Source organism: Podarcis filfolensis (genome assembly GCF_964270895.1).
Source record: "Podarcis filfolensis genome assembly, chromosome: 5".
Lineage (NCBI taxonomy): Eukaryota > Metazoa > Chordata > Lepidosauria > Squamata > Lacertidae > Podarcis > Podarcis filfolensis.
Genome location: NC_139608.1, coordinates 27,207,267 through 27,232,496, shown reverse-complemented (window position 1 = coordinate 27,232,496; position 25,230 = coordinate 27,207,267). Strand labels below are relative to the sequence as shown.

The 25,230-nt window shown below is 42.2% G+C and overlaps 1 protein-coding gene across 2 annotated transcripts in view; it reads left to right on the top strand.

The window, feature by feature from the left end:
- The first annotated feature begins 66 nt into the window (after positions 1–66).
- Positions 67–25,230, top strand: part of PLS1 (plastin 1) — a 55,175-nt gene continuing 30,011 nt past the window's right edge. For both annotated transcript variants that reach the window (XR_014548077.1, XM_083613805.1), the window contains exons 1-2: positions 67–2,551; positions 23,911–24,014. Coding sequence is in view for 1 of the 2 variants with exons in the window: in XM_083613805.1 (XP_083469931.1) it covers positions 23,945–24,014 (70 nt within the window). In the remaining variant the exon portion in view is untranslated. The remainder of the gene's footprint in view (positions 2,552–23,910; positions 24,015–25,230) is intronic.

The following is a 25,230-nucleotide window of genomic DNA, read 5'->3' as shown; positions in this document are numbered from 1 at the left end:
AAACTTCCCGGAAAGGCGTTTAGTACCGCCCTCTTTTTGCTGCTGTGCAGGGCAGCTTGCAGATTTCGACGCCGCGCTGCAGTCAACGACCTTCCTCGGCCAAAACAACGCAGGGATAGATGGGCTGACATTAAATTAATTGCTTTTCTCCGTGCAAGTGGGAAGCAGGGAGAACATATTGCAGCATCATTGTAGCATTTAGCTATTTAACAGCCCGCTCTTGCGCGCGCATATATATATATAGGCAACTGCTGGAAATTCTCAGCGGGCTTCCTTTTGAGTAGGCACGCATAGAGTCACACTATTGAGTCCCACAGCCCGTCGGGCCAAAACCCTGCGCCTCGCTGGGCTTGCATCCCTGCTGACGGGTTGTGCAACTGCTGCATGCGAAAAGACTTCAGGTCTTGCTGAAAGGGCTGCACGTAAAAAAAACTAAGCAACACGTGTTTCCTCACTCCACCTTTTTCGGTCATCTTTAAGGGATTTCAGACCTGAAAATACAAAATAAAAATAAAAGAATATTTTTTAAATGCAATGAATGGGCTACTCAGGTTCGACCCACTGAAGTTCAAGGACACGTCTCGCTTTGGTTCAGTAATTCCAGCGGCTCTACTCTGAGCAGGGCTTGGCTGAATCCAGCCCAAGGTCACCGGAGTCCACGAGATATTAGCCTGTGGCCGTGCAGATCCGAGGCCTTCCGGGAAATCACACCCGCCTCTGCCCTCGAAGGCCTTGATCCTGCACCTTGGGGTGTGGGGTGGAGGTTGGTAATGATTAAACCGTAAGACAGAAAAGCCCTCTGTGTTCCTGTCAATTAATTTGTGTGTCATACTTGAGTTCTGGCATGTAAAGCTGTTTCTAGCATGCCCAGGCCTCAACAGAACTGGTTCACACACCGTGCCTTATCTGAAGAGCCTGCAAATACTGCAGATCAGCAGTTAATTCTTTTGGTCCTACCTTTTGCCAGATTTTATCAATCTCTCCACGGTCCAACTTCTTGAATGCTCTTGTGCTTGAATTCTGACTCTGTGCTTTGCATAAACATCTGGGTGGCCACCATGAGAACACAGCATGCTGGACTAGATAGTCCATTGGGCCAATGCAACAGGCTCTTCTTATATTCTTATATAACTATACACCTTCCATGCCTCCTGGAATATGCATGTTAACTAACGAGCAATATATGCTATCACGTTGAGTACAGGTAAGAATCCTGTTGGAGACCTCAGAGTTTCTCTCTCACCCTAAGCTACCTTGCATATGGAAGTTCTTGATGCATGATTTTTAGTGACAGCTGCACTTAATCTTCCTAATATAGCACTGATTCTGGATGAATTTCAACTAGCTTTTATTATTACAGGTATATCCCACTTACCTCCAAAGAGCTCAAAGCGTGAACATGCATCAGCTCCGCTTCATTTTATCCTCTCAACAACCCTGTGAGGTGGGATAGGCTGAGAAATGGGAAGTAGGAATTTGAACCTTGGTCATCCTAGTATAATCCCAAAACCATACTGGTACTGTCATCCCCGATGTGCTTGTACAAATCTACTCAAAACAGTTTCTTTCCAGATGTAAATAAATAGGGGGATGACACCTTGGTTTGATTTCTGTTCTTTTTATATTCAGACATGATGGCCTGTGGGATTACAGTTGAGGACAGGAGTCACATCCTAACCATACTCACTTAGAAATAATTACGCTTAGTATTTCAATAGTTTATTTTTTCATTGGACCTGGGTATCATAATTCACAACTAGATAAAAGCACATGGTGCAGGAAAACCTAGAACCTTTTTATGTGTGTTTCAAGTTTAAATATTTGGGCGGGAAAATATGCTCTGGATCATGAGTGCTATTTACTTTGTGTGACACATAACAAAATATAGTAAATATTACAGTATATAAAAATCTTATTTCAGGCATCATAAATTTAACAAAACTGAAGCAATCAGTGGTGCAGCAGGATCTTATCTATGTTGGCTCATGAGTAATTCCACTTCCAGGCAAGTGTACACAAGGAATTGTAGCCCTGGGCTGCAATACTATAAAAAAACCCCGCCTCTTAGAGAGTAAATCCCACTGAGTAAACGTGCATGGGATTGCACTGTTTAGCGTCTTAAATCGCATGGATTGCACGGGGGGGGGGGGAGAAACCTGTGCAAAATCGCCAACCAAACACTGAGTAGCCAGTTCAGAACTCTGCGATAATCAATTTATCTCGCCCTCACTCTTTTTTTTTTTTTTAAAGCACACTGATAATCTCTGGAATTTGATCCCATAACGACAAAGCCAACAGATCCCCTCCCAGTTCCTTTTGCCGAGAGCGCGTTCTACTGATCCAAGCCCGCCTCCCATCTCCGGGGACGCAAGGCGATGGACTGCTACAGCTGCCAATCAGCAAGTGCGGCGACTGCCGGCCGGTTGCAGGTGTTCTCTCTACTTTGCGGCGCTTAGAGGAACCTCGCCTGGAATCGGAGCTGCAGCTAAATCCGACTGCGCGTTGCAGCAGCGGGCAAAGGAAGCAGCGCAGAACCTCGGGTGTCTCACAGGTACATCTCCCGCGCCCGCCCCCCGGCCTCTCCCAAGGGCAGAGGGCTTTGCATCCTTCCTTTCTTAGAACTACAGGGCGGCTGCTCAGAAATGCCGGGTTTATGTTCTCTAGGATTGTGGAAACTTTTGTGGGCTTTGTCAGCTCAGTTTTTGTTTTGTTTTTTCCATTTGCAAATTGGCACAACCCCCGTGTCTAGTAAGCAGGCCTAGTAGGGAGCGTGTGAGGAAGGATGGCAACATTTTGACTTACAAAGCAGCTCTCCTCTCTCCCTTTAACAACTGTCCCCTCCTACCAAGGGAGGTGGTCATGTACGAAACCGAGTGGAACTTTATATTCTGCTTGTAACTGAAGAGCAAGAGAAGGCTGGGATTGTGTTGTGCCTTTACACAGGCAGGATAGGATAAGAGAAAATGCCTTTCCTTTCTCTGCCTCTCATTCTTCGCGGGCAGAAATATTACAAGAGCGCAGTTGGGCTGGGTGGGTGTTGGTGAAGTGCCAGTCTAAAACCAAACTTTAACCTCCTGAGGGGAAAAGGTAACACCGTCAGTATATGGCCCTTCATTATTTCCTGAATAGTTTGCTGTTGGTCCCCGTTACTACATGAAGGCAGAGCTGCAATGCAATTTGCTGCGTAATTGCTGCTTCTCGAGTCTGCTTCTCCTCAGTGCTGCTGAAGCTGCTTTTACTTCTTTGGAAACAAGATGAAGGCAGCGTGTTTGTGGCCCAGTTGTCCTCAGGGGTATAAGATGGATGCATTTGAGAGAGCTCTTGGCAATTTGTTTTTCATCCATGACTGGCCACACCCAGATCCCCCCCCCCCCCCCGTATAAAATCTACCTACAGCAGTGAATTAAAGCAATCCCCCCCTTCCTTGATCCTTTCAAAGATCAAAAGTGTGTCTGAGATCATATGGAAGAATTGGGATATTTCCAGACTTTCAGGTGCAGCAATGTTACTTTTCTTTTCCTGCAGTGTTCGATCGTTGGAGAGGAAATGAGCGCTGCTTAACCTCAGGATCTATCTTGATGCTTATTGTATACGATAGGAATGGACGAGTATGAAAAATTAATGCAGTGCCGTAGACTGGAGAGAACCAATACACAAGCATTCTGGAAATTCTCAAATATCCTTATGGTTTTCTGAACAGTTTTAAGTACGTAACTAATATGGTTCAGGAACATGCTAAACTAACTTTCTGAATGCTGACTGACAACACATTGTGAGAATTGATAGCATTGGTTCTCAAAACCAGAAGGAAGATGTTCTTAGGGAGGCATGGAAGTTGATGGTGGGGAAAATATAGAAAAATAGAACAAGTTTTGTTTGAGCCAGGGACATGGGTGTAGCCGGGGGGGGGGGACAGCTGCCCCCCCAAATCAATAAAAATACATAGCTAACTATGGGCCTGTCCCCCCTAACAAAGGGCCTGCCCCACTAACAAAAATCCCGGCCACGCCCATGGCCAGGAAGGAAATAGTTCACTCATGAGCTGTTACTGCAACTGGCACTCTGGGGCTCATTTTCTTGTGTTACAGAACAATAACTTCTGACCCATTGTGCTGGAAGGGGTATGGATGAGGCATGGGTGTCTCTTTATCCAGATCTGCCAGCTCCACTGGCTGGGGAATTTGGTTGCCAGTGGGGAAACCCCACTGGTGAAGAGCACTACAGTGTGCAGAAGCTGCTGTCGCCTGTATCCCCACCTGTCAAAATAAGGAGTTTTAGGGGAGAGGTTGGACTGGCATCCTCTATTAGCTGGATTCTGAAGCTAGGTCTACTGCCCTCATGTAGCAGCACCTGGGAGCTGGTGTGGCAGAGGTATTTTCTTTTGCCCCTTCCAGGCTAGCATAAGAAGGCATTCTCTCAGGTACCCACGACCCAAATTATATAGGGGGTTGTAAGTCAATGCAAGTATTTGAAAGCAGGTTTCGTAGCACATAGGCACCCAGTACAGTTCTTCAGAACTGGTGTTATACATTCGCAGTAAGTCACTCCGGAGAGAAGCTTTGCTGCAACTTCCAAACCAAAGTCAAGGGCAATCCCACACAGACTTAATTACAGTAGTCCAGTCTTGAGGTTACCAGTTTGTGGATCACTGTGGTAAGGTTCTACCTCTTCAGAATGGCCATGGCTAGAAAACCAGCCAGCAACAGTAAAAGGCAGTCCTTGCCCTGGAGACTACTTGAGCCTCTAATGACAACAATGGCTCTAAGAGCACATCAAGCCTATGCAGCTGTTGCTTCAAACCTAGGAACTACCTGCCCACAGGGCTTCTGTATTATGAGAATTCATTTTCCAGTGTCAGCATCTAAGCGCTGGTCCAAGACCTGCTCAGTCTTGCCTAACTCGGTACAGAAAAATAAAATTAATTGTCATCAACTTACAGATGACAGCTTGCTCAAATCTCCAAATAACTGCCTGTTTGCTTAATTATTTTAAAGCATTTATATACCACTCAATGTCAAAAATCTCTAAATGTTCCCAACAGCTTCATATATATGTTAAACTAACACTTCCTGCATTCAGCAGTATAGTATTAGTATTTGATGTAGAAGGTTAGTTTACTTCATCTATGCTTAAAGGAAGGACCAATTAAAGCAATAAAGTATGAATATATATGCAAGAGAAGTAGCAGATGCATGTGTTTGCAAGAGTTCAGAAAATATCTATTCCCTTGGGTACTTGGCTGTTCTTGATAACAAGTGTGATCACTGGCAATTGCATCCATATATGGTAATTAAAGTGTCAGCCTAATGGGCTAGGTAGCTCACCTTTGATCGCACTGCTTTATGTATTGTGCTGTGCTTGTGTGTTTATATATAATCTGTTCAGAACAACCTGTAATCAGTATTTCACTTAGAACTTGGAGTGATGAACTGAAAGGAGTGTGTTTAGAGCTTAGCTGGGGTGCCTATGGCCCTCCAGATGTTGCTGAACTGTAACTTCCATGTCTGATGATTGGTCATGCTGACTGGGGCTGATGGGAGATGGAGGCCAGCATTTATCATATTACACCAATGCCTCATCCTGTTGTGAAACGTAAGCCAACCATTTAGCTAAATAGGCAAGGATAAGAGAAAATAAATATGGAATAGGAAACAGGAAATGATTTGTGTTATCTGTAGCTGCATGAAGTCTATAACAGCCTTATTGATTATTTATATTGGATTAAGATTTCATCCTTGTTTTTCTGGCCTAAATTTCCCTTGTTTTACCATCCTCAGTAAGATATTGTTGATAATTTAGCAGCAAATAACTTACCTCGGGATCTCTGCCTGAATATGCATGTAGGTTATGATCATCCAAAGACTTAGGCACATGCTGATAATGGCTTGAAATAAGTGACCCACCTCTCATTGACAAATTTGTGGAGGATAAAGCTGTCTAAACCCTTTTAAAGCTGTCTTAGTTGGTGGCCATTACTGCAACATGTGGAAGGGAATTCCATAGTTAACTATACACAGTGTAAAGAAGTACCGTATTTTTCGCCCTATAGGACACACTTTTTCCCCTCCAAAAATGAAGGGTACTTCTTTTGTCTGTCCTAAATCTTGCAACATTCAGCTTCATTTGATGATCCTAGTATTTTGAGAGAGGGAGAAAGCCGTCAACCTTCTGCACAACATACACAATCTTGCACAGCACAATCATGTCCATAACTTTTTTGTTTTAAACTAAAATGCATCAAAAGTTATAGCCTTTCCCAATAGGGGGTTGCTCCAGCCCCTTGATCGTTTTAGTTCCTTTTTTCCAGATGCTTTCCAGCTCTAGAATATAATTCAATGGCTTGGATCCTAAGGTAAATTAACTAAAGGAAATTCATGGGAGGAAATTTTTCCATTCCTTCCTTCCCACTGCTGCCTTGTGAACCCTAGGGGTCAGGGAGCCTGAACAACGTGGGATAAGATCTGTGCAGAGCTGCTGGGGAAGAAGGAATCTCTTGCAAACTGGGAGGACCTCTGCCCACAGAGCCTATGCCACAATGTTCAGGAGGGCCTCTCCGGCTTCTCTGGAGAAACTTTTTGGGTGGAGGGGCAAGGAAACTTCTCTTATCTTATGATACTGTATATTTGCAATGCGTATTTAGTAAACTGGCCTTCTGTGTGAGCTTTGCATGTTTTGTTTTCGAGTGTCTCTCTGAGTTACGTAATTGCTCATCACTCTATTTGAGCATTAGTTCACTTTTGATCCTTATTGATCCGGTTGGACAATAGTGACTATCCTTTTTACAGTAATATGCCTGTTTACTACTGCTGAAAATTGCCACATTGTTTCCTACTTGTTCTTCTTTAACTGTGAGGAATTCTGACCTTATACATGTTTCTAAAATTAAATAGAAAGAGGAAGATTCTGTCAGTAAGACATAAGAAGGATTTGTGGATGCATTAAGTCTCTGCAATATTTAAACAACTTGTGTGATGAAGGGCAGCCTAGGAAACTTTAACCAGATATAGTTACTATTACTAGCCGTAAGTGCAGGCCAAATAAATCTGTTCCACTGTCAATGTCAGTTTTTCAGAATTAATTTGCCTACTTAATAGCTTTGTATATTGGGCAGTAACTATAATAAAGCAATAAACTTGTTTAACAAAAAGGTGGTATATACCTGAATGCTACATTTTGCGTCACAAGCTGTTTCAGGTTTTAACTTGAGCTGTTCCAATTAATTCCAAGGGCATATTTATACAATAAACTTAAACTAGTTCCACATCCATTCCCTCTTCCCAGAAGACTCTGATACTTGTAATTTTGTGTGGGAAAAGGGAGGGAATAGGGGAGGCAGTAAAGATATATAACAGAGTTTTTTCAGCACTTTACCTAACTGTAGCACAAGGCTGTTTGGAACTCTCATTGAGTTCAATCAAACTTATTCCCAAGTAACTGTGACTAGAATTGCAGGCTCTTAAGGATGTCATATTTGATGGCACCATGGGTGCTTAATATTGCAAATGTGTCATTCAGATATTGCAAACAGGTAGTTGTCAATATCCTTTTTTAATATACTTAATTTTGATGCCAATGATGTGGACACTGGGGCGGGGGGGGGGGGAGTGCACCAAACCCAGAATAAACATCAGTTTGGAAACACCCTAAACTAAATATAAGTTTATAGTACAGATGCTTGAGAGATGAACTGACAAATATGGTGGTGAGGATAGAGTGCCAGACTCTGCTAAGGGTAACCCAGCTTTGAAGCCCCATTCATTAAACTCACTGGTGACACTGAACCTGTCACTATAGTCCCCTTCTGATGTTATCCCATGAATTCCAGGGATACATGTAGTAGGGAGAGTGCCTGCTTCTGTTGGGTTCCCAGTCCTATGGAGGAGTTTATATGCATTCAACCAAATGCAGTCTTTGGATGGAGCCAACAGGATGTCCATCAGGCATGACCCTGCTTCTCCCTCCACTTGTTCTTAGAACTTGTGGTAGGTCGCTTCTGAAGTGGGCTTATCTCTTGGTGGATTCATTCTTGCGGGATTGTTGAGAGAATTGGTGGTGGGAAAGAAGAATGTACACTGTCCTGAGCTCCTTGGGAGAAGGGTAGGATAAAGAATATTGGTGACTCTTCAGGATCCAAGAGGTAGGGCTTTAGTACAGCAGAATGATATAAGGGTCAAGCACCACTTAGTCTGGAAAATAGGAAGTGCCAGAGTTCACACTTGCGGTGCAGTAGTTGGGAGTGTTGAGCTAGGACCTGGGAAACCAGAGTTCAAATCCGTAATCAGCCATGAAGCTCGCTGTAGGATCTTGGGCCAGTCACTCACTCTCAGCCTAGCTTACTTCACAGGGTTGTGTGAGAATAAAATGAGGAGGAGAACTATGTACACTACCTTGAGCTCCTTGGAGGCAAGGTGGGATATAAATCAATAAATCATAGCCTGGAGGCAAGTGGACCTGATGTGGAAGCACTGGATTCTATATGTGTACTTGGTTATAACAGATTCTGAGGACTCCCGCTAACATCACAGGTTGTTTCAGTGATGCTGCTAAAATAACCTACTGCTGTGTCAAATAACAGTCTGGCTTAGAATGTCCTTTGTGTGTGCTCAGAGTGCCTACACTGTCCCAGTGTGAGCCCCAGTATTGGAAATGGGTTCAGGGCCTGAGTCCTATAGAGTTGCGTTTCAGATTAAAGTGTGGGTACACTGTTAAGTGGTTTTGATAAAGAATTGATAGAGAATATTCAGTACTAGTACAATCTTTTTCTTTGAGGGAGTTCAATTACAGACAAGACTGATAAGCAATTTCTGTAACAAGGCAAGTAATTTTGAGGAGTGGCATTCAACTACCGTATTTTTCCCTCTATAACACGCAGATTTTTTCTCCTAAAAAGGAAGGGGAAATGTCTGTGCGTGTTATTGAGCGAATGTGTGGTCCCTGGAGCCAAATGGCAAAAAAAATCAGGCAAAAATCAAATCGCGCGTCTCGGAGAAGGGAAACCTGAAAAGAGGAAGTGGCTGCTTTCCTGCATTCTGCCTCAGGGTCTTACTGCCCACCCCCCTCTGTTTCCTTGCTGTGTTTGCTCAAACGGAACAAAGAGCAGGGAAAGCCCCTCCCCTCCAGGCAAGCAGAGGGGAAAGCAGAGTGTCGTCTCTGTGCTCCGGTGCTGCTGAAAACATGCAGGAGGGAGAGAGAGAGAGAGAGAGCTGGCTGGCTTGGGTGGGTAGGTGAGGGAAAACTTTTGCCTTCCTTTCCTCCCTCCCGTTATACCCCTCTCCTGCATTCTTAGCCAGCTGCTTCTCTGCACACCCCTCTCGTGCTCCTTGTCCATTCTGTATTTTTCCTTCCTTCCCCACTTAAAATGTGGTTAAAAAGCATGGATCCACATGGATCCTCAGGATCTTTGCATTGGGTCACCCCAAATTCACCATCAGATCACATAGCATGTCCATGGCTACAGCCTGCCCCCCAAAAATCACACACCCACTGTTGCCTGGGGCTGCAATGGTGCAAAAATGTGGTTAAAAAGCATGGATCCACATGGATCCTCAGGATCTTTGCATTGGGTCACCCCAAATTCACCATCAGATCACATAGCATGTCCATGGCTACAGCCTGCCCCCCCCAAATCACGCACCCACTGTTGCCTGGGGCTGCAATGGTGCAAAAACGTGGTTACAAAACATGGATCCTCAGGATCTTTGCATTGGGTCACCCCAAATTCACCATCAGAGCACATAGCATGTCCATGGCTACAGCCTGCCCCCCCCAAAATCACACACCCACTGTTGCCTGGGGCTGCAATGGTGCAAAAACGTGGTTACAAAGCATGGATCCACAGGGATTCTCAGGATTTTTGCATTGGGTCACCCCAAATTCACCATCAGATCACATGTCTGTGGCCACAGCATGAAGCACAAAAATGATACATCCACTGTTTCATTCAGAATGTTTTTTCCCTTGTTTTCCTCCTCTAAAAACGATGTGTGTGTTATGGTCAGGTGCGTGTTATCGAGCGAAAAATACGGTACTTTTAAGACTGTAGCACAAGCGTGAAAGACTTTTTCAACCGAAAAGAAGCCACAGTACACATTGGAAAGTTTTCAGATGTGCTGACATCAGTACAATTATATATGAACTGCTGAGTAATTCAGTCCTTTAAAAATAAATTCAAATTTTGGCTCGCTGCCCTTCAGCTCACATTATTAGATGTGTTCAATGTGTAATTTCTACTTGAACGTGCAAACTGTTTTGAATTGCTTTTGCACACTCTTTCTTTCCCCTGTCATTAGCATCCTTTCCCTTTATCTCAAGCTTTTTTTCTTTTATCACTGCTTCTGGAATCCTTTAATTTTGCTGCCAAATGTGTTCTTCACCAAAATCACTCTGTTTAGAAATGTTAGCCTGTAATTTTCCTAATAGCTTTACATTTATAGACACGTTTTCTTGCTAGAAGCTTCATGCTCTATTATGAACCACAGATGTTTCCACCCTACCCGTCTCTTTTGTATCTGTTACATCTACTTCCCCACTATGATCCCTCCGTGCACTCCCTATGGCAGTTTCTTGATCACAGCCTGTCAATGCCGCTACTGTTGTTTCCCAAAGTAGGTCAAGAGAGAGAGAGAAAGAGAGTAACATGAGGTCCTGCATCCCCAAGAGAGCTGAGTGCACTATTTCTGTGGTTCTCCTTGTCTCTGCTAGCAGGGGATTACAGAATAGAATTTGAAGACTCATCCTTTTGTGAAGAGAACAGTTGCGCATGTTACAGCAAAGTGTGCAACATTTAGAGATAAGGGAACCAAAGGAGGGAGTGCTGCATTCCCCTAAGGTATTTTATGAATGAATGATCAGAAATGTGTGGACCTTTAAAACAAGTTCCCCTTAATGTGGGAAAAGTTGTTCACGTGTCATCTCTCTGTAGCTTTTTCATGTAAGTGCCAGTATAACAGCAGACCATTAAGCCCACAATCTAAAAATTTCCAGCTGCACTATCGATGCCCAGCACATGCAAATACATTTGACATGTGTGATCAGCCCATTCACATGTAGTGTTACCAGATCGGTAATTATTTTTATTATTTAGTTATTGTGTTTATCCCAGCTTTTAATCCAAGGAGTTCAAGGTGACGTATGTCTTTCTCCCCCTCCTCATTTAATCCCTCCAACTGGGTGTGGGTTTGGTTAGGCTGAGAGGCAGAGACTGGCCCAAGGACACCCAATGAGCCTCACAGTCAAGTTTGGATTTTAAACCCAGTCTCCCAGGCCCTAGTCCAACACTCTGACCATTAATCCACAATGGCTCTTGTTGCAGCCCAGTCTAGCGAATGGGCAAGTGAATGTTACAAGTGTTTTTCAGAGTAATGAGTGGTACACAAAATGCTTATAGGGTAAGCGTCCTATCACCAAGTTGCTAAAGTCTAATTAGGGCAAGAAGGAGTTAATACCATAAAGTAAACTGTCAGGCTTAGCTATGTCCAGTTCCCCTCATCTTGGGAGGAACTAGGTAATCAAGGCTTTGTTCTACCCCAGTCTACTTGAGCAGCTCAGTGTGTGAAGAGGTGTAAGTTGGTTGCTCCAGCTTAGCTGCATGGCTCTCACAAGCCATTCTCGTGTTGCTATACCAATAATTTAGGAACATTCACCACTTTGTAACTAAGCCAGGTTTCAAGGGCTGAGCAATTTTCTGAAGCATATGGATCGGATCTTCAAAGAATTTTTAAGTAAACCAATCTTTAATTTACCAAAGTGTGTGTATTTTTTCCTATGCAAGGGGCAATGGGAAATTTTGGAAGATCTAATAGCGTATATTAAATCTCTGTTGGGGTTTTTTCACCAAAGAGTACTTGTCCCCAACCTGGATCTCGACATCCAGGGAATTCTCCTTTTATAGTAATTTTCCTTGAACCCACAGATAAAATATTTTGTACACATTAAAGGGCTTTGAGGATCTCTAATAAAATGCTTTATCCAGCTCTTTTCAAATTTTAAATACTTAACTAAAACCATTCTCTGCTTTTTGAAGGTGTTATTACAGTATTTTATTATTGTTAAGAAAATGACAGAAGTGGAAAGGGTATCCTAATTTAATAATTCTTGCCGTGTAGATTACATTCTCTTTCAGACAAATACATCTAGGTAGAACATCAATACTGTGGGCGGAAAGTCTTTCCATGACGGAAAATCCTGTCTTGGTTGTAGTATAGTATCTTAGTCATCTAATCTAATAATCTTTTGAACCATGTAGAGTTGTGCCAGGAATTAGCAGGGTAACAGAAGGCCATATTCCCCTGTAATAAATACCGTTGTTAATGTCTTTCAGATATTTCAATAATACAAATTCCTGAAGCTCACTGTGATAACTGATTAACTTCATTGCACTTGGGAGTAGAAGATTTGTTTCTGAAGCTGGGACCTTTTGTACATTTATGCTGATCACTACATTATTAGCTTCTGGAGTGGCCTTAAAATAGCCGATTAGCCCCCAGTTTCACTGCAGGAGTTCTGGCCTCTGAAGGCTTAGCCCTTACTGAAGTGGTAAACCTGTGTCTGGCTCACTTGCTCCCTTTCTGCAGGTGATATTGCTGCAAATATAACCTGCAAAGAAGTTCTAGAATTACTACTACTATTATTTATTGCATCTATATTTTTATTTCTTCGAATAAGGAGTCTCCAAGTGGTATGCATGCTTCCACTGCCATTTGTATCTTCGCAGGAACCCTGAGGTCAGTTATGCTGAGATAGTGACTGGCCCCAGGTCACTGATGTGACTGGGTGGAGATTTGAGTCTCCTAGTGTTAGTTTGACACTGTAAGCCAAGGTTTAGAACCACAGGTCAGGGAGGCTGATAGTAGCGCATCAGGCTTCTCTGTCTGGACCTTGGTACGTTCCCCGGGTCACCCCCTTTGCGGCCTGAGTGTTACTGGACTACAATTCCCATCATCCACAGCCAGCATGGCCAGTGGTCAGGGATGATGGGAACTGTAGTCAAACAACATCTGGAGACAACCACATTGATTATTCCCACACTGCACTTTGAAGCACAAGCGTACAACTTTCTTTGACTGTCACAGAAACCAAACCAGTTGATGAAAGCTCAGCGGGAGAGGGGTTTGGGAAGGTGACAGTTCGGGTGGGTGACATTTCTGAATATTCCCTGTTTTTAAAAATAATAAACTTGCAATTAGAAAGCCGGCACAGCAAGGAGTGTTTCCACCTCATGGCCAAGTTTGCTTGATTTTTTTTTTTAACTTAAAATGAGTTTTTTTCAAAACATGGGGGAATATTCAAAATGATATCCCATACTTGTTGTAGTAAAGTCTACTGCTTTCTACAACTCACAGGTCATAGTGTTCACTGCCTCAGGATTCTGCCTGGTCATTTTGCTGTGCATGTAGACCAAGCCTTAGCTGAAACAAATGCCCAAAGTCTGTGTTCATAAAGAGCCCAGACCGAGCAGGCACACTGGTCACAGACCTTCCCTCTACTCTAAGATGTATTTTATTTCTATTTAAATTACAGTACATCTGTACGTATAAATTAGCACATGCAATCTATGCTCTCTTTTTGTCTTCCTTTTTAATGATGCATCTTTTTTTTCTTTCTGCGGGAGCGTAGTTTAAGTGGCCATCCTACTTGTTTGCCAGACCAAATGCTTATTCTTCTCAGTTTTCTCTGAATTGTCATAGTTAGTCCTGTGGAGGGGCAGATCTTCACTGCTGGAGCTGAAGGATTGTGGGGGAGGAAGCAGGTGTTGGTTTAAGAGAAGTGGGACACTCCTTTTAGGGTTTTATGAGTCTGTTAAAATGATCAGATGATTCCTTAAAGTATCCCCCCCCCCACCTCCCGGCTCCTTAGTAGTGGTTTTACTGCTATTCTGTTCTGCTTCTTTGTGTTTTTAGTGGATCAAATTTTCATGGTTGTCTAGCCCCTTTGAAAAATTTCAGGTGAAAAAGCAGCCTATATACATATAAATAAAGAAGGCTCTAACTTTTCTGACTGAAAAAACCTAATGTTGCAATTGCAGCTATTTATATCCCACCATCAGGATATAATAACCGCCTAGGGAAAGACATACAATACTATATCTCAGAAGGCTGTCAAGCAAACTCCAGCAATGAAAAAAGAAGTCCTTATAATGGCAATTTTTTAGACAACCTGGCATATATCGGTGCTGCTGCTAGCTGTGCTTGCTGTAGTATTTCAGAGAAAATGTTATCTTAATGCTGCCTGTTCCATAGCATCCAGTTTTTCTATTGTAGTGTTTTCTTACTGAAGCGGAATACAATACAAAGCACATGTGTGCTAAGATCCTTTTCAATCATGCAGGCTAAGCAAACTGTGAAACTGATACTATTGATGAATTTGGGTGACTGTTTTATGTATGAATACTTGAGGCACAGTGCTTAAGGGGGGAGGAGTGAAGGGGTAGGTAGCTATCGTCAAGTGATCACTTTTCCTTCCACACACATATGTAGTGGCTAAAATGTTATAAACTTAATTTTAATCAAAGTTGGATTTACTGAAAATTGATAGTGTAAGTACACATTTGTATGTTCATTTCTCTATGACAGGGGTGGCCAACTCCCAAGAGACTGCGATCTACTCACAGAGTAGTGGCAGTGATCTACCCCTTTTTGGGGTGCAGGGCAAAAATGTTGAACGTTTTTTAGGGGGCCCAAACTTGTTGAGCTTTGTTGGGGGGCACCAGTGATCTACCGCAGACATCCTGGGATCTACCTGTAGATCACCATCTACCTGTTGGACATGCCTGCTCTATGACTTGCACCTCAACTGTGATAACCTGTGTGTAGAAAAAGACCATCAAAGAACAAACACCACAGAGGTTTATTATTGCCTCAAGCACAATGCTATTTTGAGGAGGCAACATACATGCTCAAGTATTGACTTATTAGGGGTTTATATGGATCTGTGAATTAACTGAGTTCCTCTCAATCGGCCAGTGTGGTGTAGTGGTTAAGAGTGGTGGACTCGTAATCTGGTGAACCGGGTTCGCTTCCCCACTCCTCCACATGCAGCTACTGGGTGACCTTGGGCCAGTCACACTTCTCGGAAGTCTCTCAGCCTCACCTCACAGAGTGTTTGTTGTGGGGGAGGAAGGGAAAGGAGAATGTTAGCCGCTTTGCGACTCCTTAGAGTAGTGACATTTGTACTGAGCCATACAAACAAACACTGCACCAGTAAAAAGATGGAACCAAAATATTAGTGGCAGTGCAAATGTGGGCTGTGTCAAGATGTTTCCCCCGAATTCACAATATGCTTCTGAATACCTGTTGCTGGTGAGCACAAGTGTGAGAGTGCTGTTGGACCAAGTTGTGCTTCTGGGCTTCCCATAGGCATTTGGTTGGCCACTGTGAGAACATGATGTTGGAGTAGATGGGCCTTTGGCCTGATCCAGAGGGGCTGCTATTATGTCCTTATGTCCCTTCAAATCTGGATTGGAGATGTTCTCCTGTAACAGTAATCCGGCATCCATTTGCCATAGAACAGTGTCTCCTTATAGTAAAGAAACCCAGTTCAGAACTGTACTGTAAACCGGTAAGTTTTTATTTGGTTTCAATTTTATGAAAGCTAATAAAACTGAAATATTTCCAAAAGTATCCAAATTGAAATGTTTGTATGAAATCGGATATATTGGCCATTTGGACAGAGTATCTCAAACAGGATTTGAGGGTTTTCTTCATATGCAGAAACTGGTAGGCTTCTGATCCTGGACGTAGCCTAAAGCAACCACAGCTAGTAGGCATTAATGGTCTTTATTATTAGGGTTGCTGTATTTCAAAAAGTGAAAATCCAGACAGAAAAGAGAAAAGTAGTTGAGCTTTTCTTTCAAAATCACAAAGGATTTGGGCATTTTTTAGTTTGTAATTTTAAGGGAAATTGGCAAAAATAACACTGCTGACATTGGTTGCCATAAGTCTGGATATTCCCAGACATTTAGCCGATTTCTGCCTGGACCCTGCTTTCGGATAAAGTATTCCGGGTATGTCTGGGAAATTCCAGACATATGGCAACCCTTTTTTTTATCCTCCATGATTTTGTTTGCCTTTTTGAAGCTGTCTAATTATATATTGCTTTTGCTGTTGAGCTGTTCCTCTAACTACATAGTTTTTACACAAATATCCAGTGCAGCCCCCATCCCAGTGGATTCAGACCACTATGCTCCATATCTGAATTGCCCTCCCCCTTGTGAATGCGTGGTGGTGTTTGGATGCATATGGATTTGGTGTGTATATATGGATATTGTTCTGGCCCTGCCAATTGCTGGTCCCCACCAGCTTACTCATAAGGGTTTGACCTAAAAGAGTTTTTCCACCAATATTCCTTGCTTTCGTTAGGCATGGAGGAGAAATCTGACTAAGTTCACACTTAAAGGTGAACTTGCTGAATTCACACTTTGCAAAACAAAGCAGGAACCAAACTGCAGATGAGTTCACACTTCTCCAAATTTTGCAGTGTAGTTCTCTGTGTACAAATATGCACATACTAGGGTAGCATGTGCATATAAATGCATATATTTGTGAAAATAACATACAGAAATGCGTTATTTGGGGGGATATTGTTTTGCAAAATAGGTGTCTTTTTGGGGAAATGGACTAAAGTGCTGATGAATTTTCACAAGGATTATTATTATTATTTTTTAATATAGTACAGATGGATGTGGAAATGTGGAGAACTGAACTGAAGGCTGGGAGAGTGAGAAAATGAGATAAAACAAAACTGACACATTCCACCCATCCAGAGCCTTCGTAACTACTGTTTGTTTGCTAGGTCTGTTCATGTAGGAAGCAGGGCTTTGTAAGAACGACAAGGAAGGGGGAAGGTTGACCTCCCTTGCCGTCTTGTCCTGTTGCTAAACTCACACAGGTGCTTAACTTTTATACTTCTAGCTAGCCTCCCCCAACTCCGGCAGTCAGGCGAGTTATCCTTTATATCCAAGGGCACTGACTTCTATTTTTAGTTGTGAAAGTAACCTACATCTCATGAAATAGGCATTGCTGACTTTCTTAAAACATAGTGTGAAGGAAACACACACACACACATGCCCCCGACACAGTGAGATTTGGCAGTAATAGTGCAAATCTGTGTTTGAGAATTATATTTTAGATTTCACTAATGAGAGACTAAATAGCATAGTCAGTGGCTCTGTATCTTGATCTGCTGTGCTAATCTTTAGCATTAGCGTGTATGGCCTAGTCCTGCTTTGGCAAGGACTGAACTGATTATACTTGCAGCTTCACTGACTTGTGGAGTCAGTATTTCCAGGAGCTCAAAATCGACAAACTGGACATAATTTTATATAGAATGTGGCTTTCAAATATGGAACTTTCTCAGAATGTAGCACTGGTGAGAGAAGTGTGGTCACATTGCCACAGATATGGAATCCCAAACTATGCTTTCTACCTGTTTGAAATATGTTCCTATGAGAAAGCTGTCCTAAATTTTGGCTGCTCACGCCCATTAAAATGTGAGCTAAAAAATCTGGTTGCTGAGCCAGCTTTGCCAATTATAATTGCGTGCTTGAACTGTCTCTAGTTTGTAAGCTTTCTCTCCCCCCGCCCCTTTTAATAGCGGCTTTATTCTCTCAGAAGTCTTTGTAGGCCACCCAAGATTTTAAGTTTGTTTTTTAAACAGGGAATATTCTTCAAAAATTGTTTTAAGGATTGAGGGTAATAAATAAGTGTTTTCCAACTGGCTTCTTTTAAGACTCAGATTTAAGGTTGCTGACCTCTCAGGTGTAAGTCAAGAGAGGCTGATGGTGAAAGTTAAGAGCTAGTTTGTGATAACCCATTAAAATGCTGAATGGGCCTGCTCTGGACTGAGTGTTTTATGACTGTGGAAATGGACCTGGGAGTTTAAAGCCAGTGAGTGGTATTCAGCCAAGTTTTACTTACAGGAAGCACAGTTGTAATGGAACTTTCTCACAAGCATGCTTAAAATGTAGCCACTACAGATGATAAGTGTCGTGCAAAGAACAGGATGCAAATCACATTTATTCTTTTGCTTGTCTTGAGTTTTATTTATATGAATAATCGTCTTTTGACAATAACAGTGTAGTATAGATCTTTAAAACGTAAGAGATGAATGTGTCTTGTCTTCGTAAACTATGCAAAGTGTTATCAAAGTACATTCTGCAGAATTAAAGTATCGGATGAGATGGCACAGTTCCTGGTCCTTGTTCTGTGAACAGCTGCAATAAATGAACTACCATAGTTTTCACCAGTGGCGTAGCGTGGGTTGTCAGCACCCGGGGCAAGGCAAGTAATTTGCGCCCCCTAACCCATGGATTTGCGCCCCCTAACCCGTGGATTTGCGCCCCCTAACCCTAACCCCCAGATGTTGCGCCCAGTGCGGCCAGCCCCCCCCTGCACCCCTCACGCTACGCCACTGGTTTTCACTCTCTGTTCTCTGAATTCAGGTGAGCATTGCCCAAAGCACTAGATGCTGGAAAGGTATTGTTTTCAGCCCACCTGGTTTTTCAGAGATAAATAAATCCCCTTGCACTAATACTAATCCTCATGTTAGCACAAACAAACTTGCAGATTTGCTCACTTGCATCAGATCCCCAGAAGGATGCCCAGCACTGCAAAATACTCCACTTCCCACCAACTTGCAGTTTTTTCTGTCCCTCTGCATTCACTTTCTCTCTCCCTGCCTGTCCCAACTGCAGTACTTCTGCCTTTTCACAAGCAAACTGCAGAACACTTACAGCAAACCCTACTTCTGCAGCTAGGTTTATTGCCCATTCAGGAAACACCCACAAACTCAAGAATGTTTGTTCAGAAGGTCCAATAAATTCAATAAGATTTACTTCCAAGTGGAAATGCATAGGATTGCAACTTGTGTTCTCTCCCCCCCTTTCATTTCTTTCTTTTTAAAAATCATACTCCAAGATCGCACCTTGAATCATTTTAGTGTAAGTAGCAAAATAATGACAGGATAATGGGACAGAAAATTCACAACTCCCCCAAGATGTGATTTATAGAAAATGTATTTTTAATCCCAATAAGGTCAGAGCATAGTGTTATATGATCATTGCTTAAAAATTGTTACAAATAGATCTAATATTATTTAGACAAAAAATTATATTTGCTGTTTGGATTGTTACCTGTATAATGCTTACTAACATTTGCACACACTCCCAAAAATAATACTCAGGGAAAAACGAAGGCAAGCTGCTCAGCCGAACAACCCCATATACCTCCTCAATTATTATTATTTTTTTTAATGGGAGGGGCAGGTGGCCTTGGGTACCAAGTGGTGTGTCAGAGGGTGCCTTGCAGCCCACGGGTCCCATGTTGGGCATCCCAGGCCTAGACAAACAGAAAAGTTTTAGTCTGCCAGTTAAAGTTCCTCAAGCTGGGTGCCTAAGGAACAGTTTTGGGAGAACAGTCCAGAATTAGGGGTGCCACCACAAAAAAGCCCTTTCCCCATTCACTACCTGCCTAAAGTTCAGTGTTGGGACACCTGGAAAAGGGTCTCTAATAACAACTTTAACAATTAAATTACCCTGGTGGTTGTTTTGTTTGGTTTTTCTATAGATAAACTGATTGAGATCATCATCGATGCTATTCACCATTTGTGTTCAGTTTGGTGTCTGCAGTAGACAATGAGCCATGTGCATATTAACATTACTATTTTTGTTTTATTTTGTTTGCATAAAGGGAAGGGAAAGAATAATATTGTTGGGAGGCAACTATTGGTTCATATTATGCAGCTTGCCTGTACTTTCTCCTCCACCCCATTGTGTACATAAAGCATCACTGCCAGTGGTCTGTCCAGTTTTCTCTTGCAATAAAAGCTCCCAAAGCATCCTAGAGCTAATCTTTCTGTTCCATAGCTTTTGGCAGTTAAGGGCCAGGCTAGATGTGACATTATATTAATTGTATAAATTACCATGCTTTAAAAAATGTAAATGGCTGATACAGTAGGATTGGGGCAGTTATATGTGATCCTGCTTTCAATGGTCCCTGTGAAAGTTTTGGGGCAGTCATGCTGCCTTGTTTTACATCAGCAAATGTCTTTTAACTTCCTGCTGTAACTTTTCATGCCACAAAAGTTCCAGATCTCTGCCCCCCACTCCTGCCTTTGTTGTACAATAGTGCAAGAGTGCCCCTCTTGGTCGCAATAATTCAAAAACATTGAGTAAGCATTGCAGAGTAACTAATAAAGTGGAGTTATATGTGGGAGAGTCTGGAATAAATCTGCTATTTATGCACCATTATTTATCAAGGACATGTTGCAGTAGTCACTGACCTTGATTTTACACCAGGGGTGCCCAAACTTTTTTAAAAGAGGGCCAGATTTGATGAAGTGAACATTGTTGTTGAGCTTTTTTTTTATAAAATATTTATTGAAATTTTACAAAAACATTAAAGAAATAAGAAAAGAAAAAGATAAAAAAAGAAAGCATACAAAAATACATAAAAAAGAAAAAAGATAAATAAAAATACAAAGTACAAAAAACAAATAGATACAAAAGGTTAAAAACAGACCTCACCTGGAGTACTGTGTCCAGTTCTGGGCACCACAGTTCAAGAAGGACACTGACAAACTGGAACGTGTCCAGAGGAGGGCAACCAAAATGGTCAAAGGCCTGGAGGAACGGCTAAGGGAGCTGGGCATGTTTAGCCTGGAGAAGAGGAGGCTAAGGGGTGATATGATAGCCATGTTCAAATATATAAAAGGATGTCACATAGAGGAGGGAGAAAGGTTGTTTTCTGCTGCTCCAGAGAAGCGGACACGGAGCAATGGATCCAAACTACAAGAAAGAAGATTCCACCTAAACATTAGGAAGAACTTCCTGACAGTAAGAGCTGTTCGACAGTGGAATTTGCTGCCAAGGAGTGTGGTGGAGTCTCCTTCTTTGGAGGTCTTTAAGCAGAGGCTTGACAACCATATGTCAGGAGTGCTCTGATGGTGTTTCCTGCTTGGCAGGGGGTTGGACTCGATGGCCCTTGTGGTCTCTTCCAACTCTATGATTCTATGATTCTGTGAAATCCATTTTTTGTAACTTTAAACTCATTAGCCTGTTTCCTTGACTTCCTCACACCTCCCCTTTTTGTATTCCCATTTAAATAATCAAATCAGCAAATCCTTACCCTCTTTCGTTTATCTTAACTCTATATTATATAATATATTATATTATATTATATTATATTATATTATATTATATTATATTATTATATATAATGTATTATAATATAATATAATATAATATAATATTATATATATATAATATTACATATTATAACTCTATATTTTCATCCATTATCAACTCATTTTTGCATATTCTCATTAACTTTGTTGCTAATGCGTCTTGTTTTCAATCCAACATCATTTTTAACATTCATTAATTTTACAGTGTTTCTGAAGATAGTCTTTAAATTTCTTCCAATCTTCTTCCACCAACTCTTCTCCCAGGTCTCGGATTCTGCCAGTCATTTCCGCTAATTCCATATAGTCCATCACCTTCATCTGCCACTCTTCCAGGGTGGATAAATCTTGTGTCTTCCAATACTTTGCAATGAGTATTCTTGCTGCTGTTGTTGCATACATGAAGAAAGTTCTATCCTTCTTTGGCACCAATTGGCCGACTATGCCCAGGAGAAAGGCCTCTGGTTTCTTCAGGAAGGTATATTTAAATACCTTTTTCATTTCATTATAGATCATCTCCCAGAAAGCCTTAATCTTTGGGCACGTCCACCAAAGGTGAAAGAATGTACCTTCATTTTCTTTACATTTCCAACATTTGTTATCGGGCAAATGATATATTTTTGCAAGCTTGACTGGTGTCATGTACCACCTGTATATCATTTTCGTAATATTCTCTCTTAAGGCATTACATGCCGTAAATTTCATACCGGTTGAGCTTTTTTTTTTACAATTGTACCCCAAAGTTGCTGAGCTTTTCTTAGGATTGAAGTTGTTGACCTTTTTTGGAGATTTTACCCCAGGAAATAAACTGCTACAGGGGCCAGATTAAACCGACCAGTGGGCCGGATTAGGCCCCCAAAACGGACTTTAGACGTGCCTGTTTTACACCATCTGCTGTATTTATTCATCTACCTGGTGAAAGCCTTTCTTGCACTATTTTAAGAGACACAAAAGTGTCATATTAAAAGATATGTTGGGAAATATAGATTGCTTTCTTGTCGTTGGTTTGTAATGAGCTTCACCAGCGTATGAAATAGCAGATTGTGCGCTACTTTGCAGTTTAACATACGCATCTTTATCTTGCTCATCGTTCATGATGGAAATTATGCCTGGTACGGTGAAAGTCGATGGAGAAAAACTTTTGTCCCTTCCCTATACACCATGTATAGTTAAACTGGCATTCACTCCTGCAAGAGGCAGCAATGGCCACCAACCTGGATGGCTTTAAGAGAGAATAAGGAGGATCAGGCTCTCATTGGCTGCTAAGCATGATGGATGTGCTCCACCTCTTCTGTCAGAAGCAGCAAATGAGAGAGCTGTTGTGCCCATGTCCCACTTGTTGTTGACCTCTGAGAGGACAGGGCACTGGCCTGATTCAGCAGGCTCTTCTTATGTTCTTTTTGAGGTCAGATTGGCACACTTGAGTGTGGGTTACCCCACTTTATTCTCATAAGGTAAAGGACCCCTGGACAGTTGAAGTCCAGTCAAAGGCGATTATGGGGTGTGGTGCTCATCTCACTTTCAGGCCGAGGGAGCCGGCATTTGTCCACAGACAGCTTTCCGGGTCATGTGGCCAGCATGCCTAAACTGCTTCTGGTGCAATGGAGCACTGTGATGGAAGCCACAGCACATGGAAATGCCATTTACCTTCCCGCCACAGCAGTACCTATTTATCTACCTGCACTGGTGTGCTTTCAAACTACTAGGTTGGCAGGAGCTGGGGCAGAGCAATGGAAGCTCACTCCATTGCAAGGATTCAAACCGCCGACCTTCTGATCAGCAAATCCAAGAGGTTCAGTGGTCTAGACCAGTGTTTCCCAACCTTGGGTCTCCAGCTGTTTTTGGACTACAACTCCCATCATCCCTAGCTAGCAAGACCAGTGGTCAGGGATGATGGGAACTGTAGTCCAAAAACAGCTGGAGACCCAAGGTTGGGAAACACTGGTCTAGACCACAGCGCCACCCCTTCTCATAGTAACCCTGGGATAGGCTTGGTTGAGTCAGTGAGTAGCCTAAGGTGCGACTGTGAACATTATGGCTATTCACGGGTGTGAGCCCAGGCTCCCAAGCCAAAGTCCAACGTGCTGATCGCTGTGTGGCCCTTTGCCAACTTACTGTTCTGTAACTCAGCTGCAATTTAGTGCTGCTCTTAGGAGTGGTGTAATATATCTTGGATCAGCACAGTTGCTGCATTTTTCAGGAAGCTGCCTTATGTTGAGTCAGACCACTGGTCTATCTAGCATATTATTGTCTATGCTAACTGGCAGAGGGTCTCTAGGGCTTCAGGTAGGGAACATTCCTGGTCCTACATGGACATGCTGGAGACTGAATCCGGGGCCTTCTGCATGCAAGGCAGAAGCTGTACCACTGAGCCATGACCCTTCCCTGTTTTTTTGGACTGTCTGTGGGGTCATGGCTATAGGGGCTGTCATGATGAGCTCCTGCACTGCTAAATTGCCACTACACCACTGCGTCTGTCCTCATTCAGGAGACATTCATTGGGCCAGCTGTTGTTACTGATAAAGTTGTATCTGCATGGTGAGAACTATGGGAATAAAGCATGTACTGGCCCTGGTTTGGTAGTGGTGTCTAGGTACTCAAAATAGCATAGGTTGGAAATACTAATTGATATAATATTAATTACAGAATACTTTTACTGCACAGTGCCATTGCTCAGTTGCTTGTGTCTTTCTATCTAGATTACGCTTTGTTACATGCATTGTTGATTATCCTTAGGAATAAAGAACTGAAAACAACTGGAAATCAAGAGATGGAGAATAACATAACAACCATTTCTCGTGAGGAACTGGAGGAACTAAAAGAAGCATTCAGTAAAATAGGTATGTGTGCAGAGCTTTTGCAGGCCCTTTGAGCTGTTCTGTTCTGGGATGGGCAAACAGATTGCCATTTAAAGAAGCATGCCATAGTCCCCACCCCGAGTGTTTCATAGGCTGTCTCTGTCCCTTTAGTTTAAAGACATTTGAATGCGCTAGCTACACATGCCAAAGGGGAGGGGAAGAAATATCCTCTCTCTTTCTTAAAAAAAAGAGGGGGGCTGATTTTGAATGCGTAACATTGCATTTATTTGAAATATGTCAATTTGGATTAGGTTCTCATTTCTCCAATGGAAGGACAGCTTCCATCAGTGGAAGGGAACCTTCAGATCCAACTCAATTCACTGCTTTTTCTTGCGAATAATAATCTTGATTATATCCAGCTTCACTTCAAAGACCACAGTTCCCATCAATATTTATAATAGAATGTAAACTAATATTTTGAAGCAATTGAAGGTCTATGGATTAATCTTTTAGGATTCCCTTCCTTCCTCACACTGCTCTTCATTTATAGTTCAAGAGAACTGTACTTTGTGATACTTGCTTATTTTGTAGAGGATACTGTTAATAAATAACTCTACAGCTAAAGGTTATGATAATTTTGTCACTTGAAAAAAAGAAAAATCAATAGCATGCTTAACTGAGGCTATAAATTGTTGCTCTTCTCCTTCGTACACCTTTAGGGCTCAGCTTTCTGAAATGGTTTCAGAAATCTTTTGGCTTCTTTAGGTTCCCTTTAGTCTTTATCCACAAGGCTTTCAGACAACAAGCATGCTGTGTTCTTTTTTTAAATAGCCTCTGAAAATTTATACTTCAGTGAAAATTGAGCTTTTAGAATTGGAATAAGGCAACATAAGGTACCCAGAAAGAGTATAACATTCATTGCTTTACAAAAACAGTCAGCTGTCCATTGTCAATATAGGAAGGCATGAGTATCTCAAGATACAGCTAGGTAATCTTCTGGCAGGAGTGAGGAAGCTGACAGCAACTTTGGATTTTTTCCCCATTTTTAGTTGACTGTTGAAAAGGGGCTGCCATTCTCTTTAGTAGGCACTCAGCCACCTGAGTTTGCTGTCAGTCTGGAATGAAAACAGGGTCACCCAAAAATAAGGTAGTGGCTCCTACAAGTTCAAGAAGCCTGAGATCCATTCTATTCACGGCCATTTTTTTTTTTTTAGATTTGAGATACAAGTTTTCCAATATACCTGACTTGTACAAAACA